The 11,743-nt window shown below is 48.4% G+C and overlaps 1 protein-coding gene across 7 annotated transcripts in view; it reads right to left on the reverse strand.

Moving 5' to 3' along the window:
• Positions 1 to 11,743, reverse strand: part of SLC39A11 (solute carrier family 39 member 11) — a 353,304-nt gene that overhangs the window by 287,794 nt on the left and 53,767 nt on the right. For 5 of the 7 annotated variants that reach the window (XM_029927486.1, XM_029927488.1, XM_029927483.1 and 2 more), the window contains one exon: positions 2,016 to 2,174. The exons of 1 other annotated variant lie outside the window; for it this stretch is intronic. In XM_029927486.1, the coding sequence (XP_029783346.1) occupies positions 2,016 to 2,174 (159 nt within the window). Of the gene's footprint in view, positions 1 to 2,015; positions 2,175 to 2,557; positions 2,592 to 11,743 lie in introns of those variants that run through there. One more of the 7 variants, XM_029927489.1, reaches the window with a different exon arrangement.

The raw sequence follows: 11,743 nt of genomic DNA on the forward strand, positions 1-11,743 counted from the left end.
TATATGAGAACAAACATCATGCAAAATGTTAAAAAAAAAATGTGCTGCTCCCCGGTACAAATTATCCAGTGACTGTTTACACTGCCCAGAGAAAGTTCCCACATTCAGACAGCTGATAAAATACCGCTGGGGCCTCGTGCCCGTGCCCAGTACCAGTGAGCAGGGGCCCTTCATGAGTGCAAAGAGCCCCCAACAAGACACGGTCTTGGAAGCCCAGTTGGGCCCAGGGATGAAGGGCAGAATGAGACCCAGCAGGGGCCGTGCGGAACCGCTGGGCCAGCCCTTGCTCTGTTGTTCCAACAGTTCAGGCCATTGGCTCTCAGACCTTCGGGCCAGAGCAAGGAGAACACCTCCCAACAGCAAGTTCACACATTTCTAGGGTGGATCTGAGAGCAGATGGTGGCCACCCATATGGAAGACTTCTTAAAGTCATTATCATGCAGATATAATGAACAACCGGGAAGCCAAGGGTCTGAGGGGGCAGACAGTGACACGGACATTCAAGCTCGTGATTAAAAAGAAAAAAAAAAGACACATGGTCTTTCCTCCAAGACAATATCACGACTCTCCATCCAGCCATCTGGTCCAGAGGCTGGTCCTGCTGGGACATGAGTCATCAGCTTCTGATCAGCCCCGGGGCCCAGTTCCCAAGAACTCTTCCTTGGGGCGCCTGGGTGGCTCAGTCAGTTAAGCCTCCGGCTTCGGCTCAGGTCAGATCTCACGTTCGTGGGTTCGAGCCCTGCGTCGGGCTCTGTACTGACAGCTAGCTCAGAACCTGGAGCCTGCTTCCGGTTCTGTGTCTCCTTCTCTCTCTGCCCCTCCCCCTCTCATGCTCTGTCTCTCTCGGTATCAAAAATAAATAAAACATTAAAAAATTTAAAAAAAAGAACTCTTCCTTCTCTTTCTCTGGTGAGGAATTGAAGGCAAGACAGAAGGCAGGTAGGCAGGGAAGAGAATGTCAGAGTACCTCGTGGGACAGATGCCCTGTGGACTCCAGGGAGCCTGACCTGACCCTGGCTCATCAGGATCCAACAGAAGAAATAACCTTCCACTTCATTCTCCCCTAGAGGGTCCTTCCTTCACCCCCCTTCTGGGTGGGCAAAGACTCCAAGCACCAGCTCAGATCTCACAGGGGACTCCCACCTACCTCTCCACTGGTTGGGACACAGCATCCGGTACTGGGTTCTTATTGACATTGACCCTTCTCCACCGACAACAGGATAGGCAGACTACTTGGTTTTACCCAATGGCATTCAGTTACCAGCTCCTGGCCTGACCTTGGCTCTCTCTGTTCAGTGATCACGGCCAGATTTCAGGCTGCGGTTCAGACCATGCTACTACATTTGACTAAGTACATGCTCATCCCCCAAACACAGCCCACCAGCCCTAGTTTGCCAAAAAAGCCCAACATCCTGGCTCCCCTCCCCCCAATTCTGGTGTCTTTTTAGATTTTTAAATGTTTTACTTTGCAGCCCCCTAAAGGGCGTTATCCGGAAGCTATAGGAAGGAAAACTGGAGCTGAGGGACACACAACCAGCAAATGGGAAAAGTGAGTTTAAACTCAGAGCCCTGCTATCCAATCTCTCCACTTCGTCCTCCTGTTAATAAGCCCCCGTCGATGTGATGCTTTGCTGATGGTCTTATGCTGCAGTCGGGTACGTCGTCATCTCCTTGACAGAAGTGTACGCTCCTTAAGGTCAAAACCACGATCACACTCACGCACTCCTCCCAGTTTCTCGGGCGCTCACAGACACGGTGCCACACAGTACGACGTCAGCAATCTTCTATATTTGTAATGAAATCTGACATTTAAAATCTGAACTCACCAAAATGTAACCAAGGGGATGATTAGTCATTTTACCAAGAGCTTATTTTCTTTTAGGAAGAAAAAAAACAAGTCACAATTCAACGCCTCTAGGTAAAAGCCCTAGATGACTTGAAATATCCATCGCGATATCACTGGCTGCTCAACAAAGACACGAATGAATGTGTCAAGTCTGAAGAGCAGTACTCACCAAATGAGGCATCAGGAGGTCGGCCAGGTAGACAAAAGCAGCTCCAAGGGTGAAGCCAATGGCCACAGGGAAGAAGGCGAAGGCGCCGAAGCCCCCAGAGGATGTGGCCATCTCCACTGCTGGGGCCAGGAGGGACCAATAGGAAGCCGCTAACATGACCTGCAAAACCACGGTGAACAAACCGTTAAACCAACCACACAGAAGGTGTTTCAAGTGCAGACTTCAGCTGCTCTCTGTGGCCCAAACGGAACCCCACACATGGGTTGGGCCTTTCCTCTGCCGTGGTAGGTACTATCTCAAACCAAAAAGCCACCACCAGAATGCCTGGAACTAATAACTAATGTCATAGGAACTCAACATGGGGCAGGCTGGCACTGACCTTCGGAGGATGGGGTCCTAGGTGCTGTCATCTAGCCTCTGATTCAGGGGCTCTCAACCATGGGCAACCGTACCTTCCAGGGGACATTTGACGAAGTCTGGAGACATTTTGGGTTGTCACAGGAGATGTGTGACACACATATCTCTCTCCCTTCCATTTTTACCTGTTAGCTTTCTAGGGCTGCCCTCTGAGGCACCAAAGAAGGTATCTCTCCTCTTTGACAGGTGGCAGCCTTTGAAATATTTGAGGACAACACTCATCAATATCAGCTTGCCAACTTTGTTATCTCTGAAAGGAAAGAAGGAAACTAATACTTATTGATCGCCTACTATTTCCAGGGAAATACATCTTTGATATCTTATTCCATCATTGCCACAACCCTGGGAGGCAGATGCTGTTTTCTACTGCTGTCTGTAGATAAAGACATTGAATCTAGAAGTAATAAGAATTTGCGCAAGGGCACACAGCCAATAAACGGCAGATCCTGACCTGAACAAGTAGGACCTAATCACCACGATGAGGGCAGAAACATGGAAGGAAAGAGAAAAACGAAGCTGAACCCAAACGTCAGCGAGGTCAATTTGATAAAGCTTCTCCAGTGTTTACCGAATCAAACGCCCATCCGTGCGTTTACGCTTATAGACGCTGTGACACCTTCTTGGCGAAGGTACACCCACTACCCATCGTAACCAAATGACAGTCATCACTGACATGCAGAATGCTGAATGGGTTTCTAAAAATGATTTAATTATGCCTTGCCTTAAAAAAAAAAAAATCTGCATCACCCGTCTCCAAAATAACACTCGGAGTGACAGAACCAGGAATTACAAAAGCAACAATAAAGAACAAATCCATGCAGAAAGTAATTCTCTTCTGCCAACAACCATCCACATACGGTCAATTGCTCTGGGCCTGATTCTCCCAGCAAGAGTCTTAGTGCCACCCCCAGAAATTTGTATCTGCCTCAGAAACTTCCAGAAAGAAAGAAAATGTCTTATCAGTTCAGCTCCAAGAAACTATCCAAGGAAGCTTGTGGGCTCCTTCTCCATGCCACAGCCCAACACATCCCAGACTGCTGCCTCACTGGCTTAGAATTCAATAGCCCTAGAGAGCTGCAGTCCGTGGTGAACCCCACACCAAGGAGGCTCTGCATACACCTGTCCAGTAACCTCTTTCCTTGCACGTTCTGGAGCCTTCCATACAGCCCCACCACTGGCAACTCTAAAATGGCGCCATCAGGAAGGCCGGTCATCTCGTCCTTCAATCCCTCCCCACATCCTATCCTTGTCGGTGCCACGGGTCAGGGGCACTCCCTCGGCCTCAGCTCCCCGACCTCTCTTCCACAAAGTCCGCCTGCCTCTGCCTAAGCTCCTTTCCACCCCTCAGCAGCACTCTGTGCCAACCTTTCCTCTGTCCCTCCCTCCACATGAGAAATACAAAATGTCACCGTGGACAAGTGACACCAGGTAGGACAGAAGAGATGTGCCCCTCAAGGTAGGGGTATGCCAGAATCTGGAGACAGAAAAGCAGTCCAGATGATTGAGGTGGGCCCCGCCTTGGGAACCACTGTTCTTCATCCTTCCAGTTACATGCAGGACCCAACAAGACTTCCTTCACTTCCTTTCCTCACCAGACTCCCTGCCGCCCACATAAACTAGAAAAGTACCAGAGAACTATGATGAGATAGTATTGGGTGACCTGTCCCAAGTGACCACAAGGCCCCAAGAAAAGTCATTTAGAGGGCAGATGTGGTGGACAAAACAGTGCCCCCCCCCCAAAGGCGGCCACATCCCAATCCCCAAAACCTTAAGGGACTCTGTAGTTGTGATTAAGTTAAGGATCTTGAGATGGGGAGATTGTGCTGGATGATCTGGACGGAGCCAATGTGATCACAGGGTTCTCGTGAGACAACAAGAAGAGTCAGAGAGTGCCTGGGTGGCTCAGTCGGCTAAGTGTCCAACTTTGGCTCAAGTCATGATGTCACAGTTCGTGAGTTCGAGCCCTGCGTCGGGCTCTGTGCTGACAGCTCAGAGCCTGGAGCCTGCTTCAGATTCTGTCTTTCTCTTTCTCTTTCTCTCTCTCTCTCTCTCTCTCTCTGTGTCAAAAATAAACATTAAAAAACAAACAACTTAGAGTCACAGAGAAGATATGCTCTGACAAGAGCAGAGGCCATCAGTCAGGGCAGGCTTGATGATGGAGAAAAAGTCGTGAACCAAGAAAGACAGGTGGCCCCTAGAAAGTAGAAAAGGCAAGGCAACAGGCTCCCCCCCTCCCCCCCCCCAGCGCCTCCAGAAGGAATGCACCTGAGAACACTTGACTGTATCCATTTTGGACTCCTGACCTCTGACCTCTAGCACTTTTCAGATCCCATGTTTGTGTTGTTTTAAGCCACCACATTTGTGGTAGTTTCTTATAGCGGCAACAAGAAACTACTACAGCGTAGGAAGGCAGGGGTTCATATTTTTTTGGAGCAGTTACAGATTCACAGCAAAATAGAGCAGAAAGTGCAGAGAAGTCCCCACTCCGTGCACAACCTTCCCACGATCAACCTCTCACACCGGACCTGGTTGTTACACATTGATACGCCAGACATAGCTGTTACACATTGATACATTATCGTCCAAAGTCCACAGTTTACATCTGAGACCAGTCTTGGTCCTATACGTCCTATGGGTTTGTACAAACACATGAAGTCAGTGTCCACTCCTCTGGTATTGAAGAGAGTAGTTTCACGGCCCTCAAAATCCTGTGTGCTCAGCCTACCCGTCCTTCCCTCCTCCCAGCCCCTGGAGACCCCCGATCTTTTTATTGTCTCCATAGTTTTACCTTTTCCAGAATGTCATACAGATAGAATCACACAGTCTATAGCCTTTTTGGATTGGATTCTTTCACTTAATGATATGCTTTTAAGATTCCTCTGTGTCTTCTTTAAAATAAAATTTTTAAAAATCTTATTTATTTTGAAAGAGCAAAGCGAGCATACATGCATTCAAGCAGAGGAGGGACAAAGAGAGAGAGAGAGAAAGAGAGGGAGACAGAGAATCCCAAGCAGGCTCCGCCCCGTCAGCGCAGAGCCCAGTGCGGGGCTGGAACTCACGAACCGTGAGATGATGACCTGAGCTGAAATCAAGAGTGGACGCTCCGCTGACTGGGTCACCCAGGCGCCCCCGTCTCTGCCTTCTCACGGGTTGAGAGTCCAGCCCCGCTTCTTTTTAGTTCTGAGCAATATTCCCACGTCTGAACGGACCACCATTTCCTACACATTCACCTACAGAGGGGCATCCTGGCAGCTTCCAAGTCTTGGTGACGATGAATAAAGCTGCCCTAGGTGTCACGGGCAGGTTTATGTGCAGACATAACTTTTCAGCTCATTCAGGTAAACACCCAAGAGTGCAACTGCGGGACAGCAGAGAAGCCCTATTTAATGGTTCCCCCAAAGGCCTGAAAGTGCCTTTAAATGTTTAGTGGTTTTTAATCTGGACACAGTGACATTGACTAGCTGATAGAGAAGCAGGACGCAGTTTACCTAACCGACTCGGTTACCCCTAAGAAGCAGGGCCTGGAAGGGACAGGTTACCAAGGAGAGGGCTCAAAACTTCAGGTAATAGGCTCCACAGGAAAGTCCCTGGCAGCCAGTCCCTTTAGGACCAAGGATGACAGACCCCAAAAGCCTTCCTACTGATGCAAACCTGCGCATAAAGGCAAAAACTGGTCTGGCGGCACCAGCTCTGGAGAGATCGGATAAAGCCCGAGAACAGACGAGGGGTACCTTCCTCTTTCCATCTTTGTCTATCAAAGGCACGCAGAATCAGGTCCCAGGGCACATGGCAGGCACCTCACTGTTCCCCCAGTCCTCTTTTGCCCCTTTATTGCCAAAAAGAAATTGTAAAACCCAATCAGTCAAATGTGCCTTGGGAAAGCTTCTGTGAACCCCACCCTCCAAGCCAGATGTTGCTAAAACGGACAAAGCAGCCCAATTTTGTGCTAAAAATCCAAGAACCTCAAGGGAGTGAGCATTTCCATAACAACACCTCCTGCAAAGAACTAAGGAGGAAATACATTTTTTTAATGTATTTTAAATGCCTGGCTGGTTTGGTAGGTCTACTGCAGGGCTTGGTGCCCTGACCTTGACAGCTGATGCTGGAGAAGCTGTGTGTGCTCTTCCCTTCTTCCCGCAACTGAGGGCAAGCCGCCCTCCTCGCTTCTTGACATGCTTCCTGCCGCGTCTCCGTCCCGGCTGACCTGAGCTTCCACTGCACAGAGGGACGAATCAATGGATGGGTAACATGACTTAATTGTAAAAAAAGGAGATGTTGACCTTGCCCGTCATAGACAAAAGATGGGAACAGCCCCAGAAAAAGGTCCATTAAGAGCTGATGGAGTGCTTTTCAGCCACGAAGAGTGGAGCGCTGGGTCCATACTACAGTATCGGTGAACCTCAAAGATATGAATTACGCAAAGTGAAATAGGCCAGATGGGAAAAGGTCACGTAATATATATGATTCCATTTACACGGAATATCCAGAACAGGTAAATCCTGGACACACAACACATTAGTGATTGACAGGGGACAGTGGGGACAGGAAATGGGGGAGGGGGGGACAACTGCCTCATGGGTACAGGGTCCTCCTTGGGGGTGATGAAAATATTTGGAACTAGACAGAGGTGGTGTTTGCACAACATTGTGAACATGCTAAATGCCACTGACTTGTGCCCTATAAAATGATTAATGTTATGTGGATTTTATCTCAATTAAAAAAACAAACAGTTGGGCTTGCCCCGACCGTCAGATCATTAGTGTAATGATCGTGCGCTACAGACCCTGTCAGCTGAACCCTCCAGCCCCCCTGCCTTGGTCCAAGCGCTTCCACCTGCAAAAATGCCAAAACACTGAAACCTACCTCTCATGGCCCTTTCTTCAAGGATCCAAAACCCTTTACCCCATATCCCGTATATAAAGGACGGGAAAACGCAGGATTTAGAATCCGGTTCAAATCTGCATCTTGGCTCAGCCACTGAGTAGTCAGGTAGCCTAAGCAAATAACCTAAACTCTCTGCAGTAGTTTTGAGCAAATAGCAGCAACGCTACTATGTAACAAGACTTGTCTTCAGAATTACACGGTGTGATGCATATACCACACCAACCTAGTTCTGGGCAAGATGTTAAGTATCAAGTTACTGCTCCTGGATTCTTCCATGAGCCCGCCCGCATTCAGCAGGCTCCCACCCTCGCCCCCATCTCGCTGCCTACCCCTCCTCCAGGGTGGCCCCTTTCCAACACACCAGATTCATTATTTGCATCCATATTCCCCCGGGACTAGGATTAGGGCCACCCTACAAGCATCTTTTATGTCCCTAGCACCACAGACCTGGGCAGTTCTGGGCAGAACAGCTCTTCAATATGGGTTGGTCCAAATGAAACTTCTGTTATCCTTGCTAGTGAAGGGGAGCGAAGGGGGCAAAGAAATCAAAAGAAAGTATAATCGGGAAGTGATTCAACACTCATTTTTTAGTCTACTAACTAAATGTTAGTCTACTACCTAAATTACCTTCCAAATTAAGTACCTTATAGGCTCATACTCAAATGTCTTCAGTCCTTGGACAAACACTGGATGAGTTTAAAGTAATGGAGTTTTTCTCAGGTGTGGAAAGAAGATTGTATAGAATTTTCCGAGCGTCACAGATAATCCATTGAATAGAATCTCCTAATAAAACTGCACTCTTAGAGTTGAAAGGGGTTTTGGGGAGGCTGCCCAGTCCAAATGCTTCATTTAGCAGGTGGGAAAACTGAGAGCCGAAGGGATCCAGTGGCTTTCGCAAAGCCCCAGAGCGAGCTGATATAAGAATCCAAAACTGACTGTACCCTCCCCCACACCAAGCCAGCCCCACCCCTCCCCCACCTCCACTGACCTACGGCTCTTTTAAGAAATTCTAAGGGCCACAGAGTAAAGACAAAATTAAAGTTAGTGCCTCCCTCAGCCCCAGGCAAGGCATCCCACGACCACAGCCTGGGATGAATCCGTTTTAGCAATAATCAAATGCAATCGATCCCATGGGTATTCCCCACCATTGGGACATCAGCTGCTCCAAGAAAACCCAGCACTAGGAAATCTTTGGCAATTCATCAACAGGAGAGAACGTTTTTCTCTGGAGGATTCATCAGAACTTCCAAACCAAAATAAACCTTAAAAACTGGAACCTATAGCCCATGACTGCCTTAGAGGGAGGGACGCAAGGAGTTGTGGAAGTCAGAAGATAATTTCCCCCCAGCAGCACAGCAAAAGCTGGCAGGTTCAAAACCAAGTCTGCGTACATGATGCTTCCACGGTAGGGCTCTGAATGAGAAGCACACCTTCCTCTCTTACGGACTACACTACAAAACAGGACACTCCAAATGCAGCATGCCTCCCAGATTGGTTCCGGGGAACACAGGAAGGGCATCAGTGGGGAAAAAACGGTGAAATCCAACTGAAAGTCTGGGGTGTAAGGAACAGTAATGTACCAGTGTTAATTTCTTGGCTTTGACAAACAGGCTGTAGTTATGTAAGACATTTAGGGGGGAAGTGGATAAGGGTATGCGGAAGTTCCCTGTGCTATTTTTGAATGTTCTGTCAAAATCTCAAATACATCCAAAGAGTTTATTAAAACTTAATAATAACGGTTACGAAGGCCTGGGAGAAGATTGAGGGGGATCACTGCAGCCAAGGAACATAAACTGTGCGAGCAAAGACTCGAAGCCAAGAAGGCCCACGGCTTGCTTTGTGGGGTCAGCAAAGTGACCAGCCTGGGGCGGAGTTACTCATGGTGGCCGGAGGGGACTGAGTGCCTCACAAGCTTCACCTCTGGGAAACCTACACCCTCCCTCCTGTGGCTCAGAGAGGGTAAGTCACCCGAGGACATCCAGCAGAAAGGCACGGAGCTGGGATGTAAAACCCAGGCCATGCTCTTCATGCCAAACCTCCATTCCATCTCCTAGATGTTTGAAATTCGCCACAAATAGTGACATTCACAATGTCACCTGTTCAGTACGTCGAAGCAGAGAATGATTTCCCCCTAAATAGAACTGTCAGTGTTGACTGTGTTTAACGGCAATGTTTACTGTGCTGATATGTGTCAATCCTAGCCCATTGAGGAATACCATGAAATTGAAATTGTGGAACTTTATAGTTAAAGGTGGCTGATCGAACACAGGCTGCTGGCTCCTGATCAAATTCCCGCTGGACTTAAAGTATAGGGACGGGAAGGATCTCGATCACAGAAAAGGAAGAGAGAGGGAAAGGAGGGGCAGGTAAGGACGGACAGACACCCGAGAAGACCCATCTGAGGTGGCTCACCCCACAGAACCCAGATCAGCCCAGGGATGGAGGGGCCCGGAGCCGTCCAAAAGGGGCGTGCAGATGGGGCGGCAAAGAGGACCGGTGGAAAGGCCAGATAAGAAGCCACCAGACCCCAAATTCTTGCTGCGCTTCATATGGCCAAGCAACTTGCCTGCCAGACATGCAGGGACACCCCCACCCCACCCCCACGCCCAGCTAAGGGCTGGATCACACTATAAAACAGGAGAAAGTTGGGGCACCTGGGTGGCTCAGTCGGTTGGGTGTCCGGCTTCGGCTCAGGTCATGATCTCACGATTCGTGAGTTCAAGCCCCACGTCGGGCTCTGTGCTGACAGCTAGCTAAGAGCCTAGAACCTGCTTCAGATTCTGTGTCTCCCTCTCTCTCTGCCCTTCCCCTGCTCATGCTGTCTCTTTCTGTTTCTCAAAAATAAATAAAAAACATTAAAAACATTTTTTTAAATAGGAGAAAGTGAAAGCCTATCTATGGAACAGGAGCGCCAAGTGCTCTCCCACGTTCCAGCCCCCCTCTTGCCTCTGCCCTTGCCCCAGCCGCCTCCTGCCTGCTGGGAAGCTTCTCCAGACCCTCCCCAGATTCCCTGCACAGGTGCCCCCGGGCCTGGCTCTGCTTCAGTAGTGGGGGGGGCGGGAAGCTGGCTGAAGACTTTACCTCCTGGCACGCTGTGTCAGGAGCTACCATTCAGCAAATCTGGTGTCAAAAGCCCAGAGAAGAGGGACTAGAAGGTTCCTGGGGAAGAGCAAAATCATTGACCCCCTGGCCAATGTCTAGAGAAGAGACTTGTGACTCTAGGTAGGAGCCTGCTGTCCAGTAAAGGGGGAAAAAGACCTTTACTAATACTGGAAAACACAACTGCACAAAAAAGGAAATTCAAAAAGAATATTTACAGTCTAATTTTTTATTTTGTTTAATGTCCATTCATTGTTGAGAGACAGAGAGAGACAGAGCATGAGTTGAGGAGGGGCAGAGAAAGGGGGAGATACAGAATCTGAAACAGGCTCCAGGCCCTGAGCTGTCAGCACAGAGCCTGACACAGGGCTCAAACCCACGAGCTGCAAGATCCTGACCTGAACCAAAGTCAGATGCTTAACCTACTGAGCCCACTCAGGCGTCACAGGAATATTTAGTCTTAACGCAAGCTAATACTGTTTATTAAGTGATTTACTTATTTGTTGTGATAAAATACATGTAACATAAAAGTTGCCACATTCAAGGTCTATACAATTCCACTGTCATTAAGTACATTTCAGTTTTGTGCAAACATCTGAGCTGCTTCCAAAACGTTCTCTCCACCCCAAATAGAAACCCTGTAACCACTGAGCAGTAACTCCATCTCCAATCCTCTCCCCGTACCCGGCCCCTGATAACCTCTAATCCCCTCTCCGTCTCTCCGAATTTGCCTATTCTGCATGTTTCATGTACGTGGAATCATGCAATATCTGTCCCTCTGCATCTGGATTATTTCACTTAGCACGACGCTTTCGAGGTTCATCCATGCTGCAGTGTGGGTCACAATTTCTATTCCTTTTATGGCTCAATAACATTCCATTCAGCTGTGGTTACTGAACGAATCTAAAATAAACTGACCGTAGCTACAGCAGAGGACGCAGGTGCAGATAAGAGAACCTGACCTCCTCTTCCACACCTCGAACTCATCGGCTACGTTTAAAGCTGAAAAAGCCGAGCAGTGGCCGAGTCTGCGTGCAGTTGAGAAATGTGGAGACGAAGAAACAGCTAACACTTGGCTCTCGGTGCTCATCCCTGAGGAGGAGGAATCGGGGGTGGGGAGGGAGGGTCTGCAGACCGCTGCTTTGTGTTAATCAACCCTGTAGCTGAACTTGACTTTTTAAACTACACATGTACATATCTTTGGGGGAGAATCTTAAAATAAATGGACAATGTAATTTTAAAATACTTAAATATATACGTAAATATTATGAATAAATATAGAATACAATTTTTGAATGTTTTAATAATAGAAGACCCTGATTTCACAG

The sequence above is a fragment of the Suricata suricatta genome, chromosome 17, assembly GCF_006229205.1.
Source record: "Suricata suricatta isolate VVHF042 chromosome 17, meerkat_22Aug2017_6uvM2_HiC, whole genome shotgun sequence".
Taxonomy (NCBI): Eukaryota; Metazoa; Chordata; class Mammalia; order Carnivora; family Herpestidae; genus Suricata; species Suricata suricatta.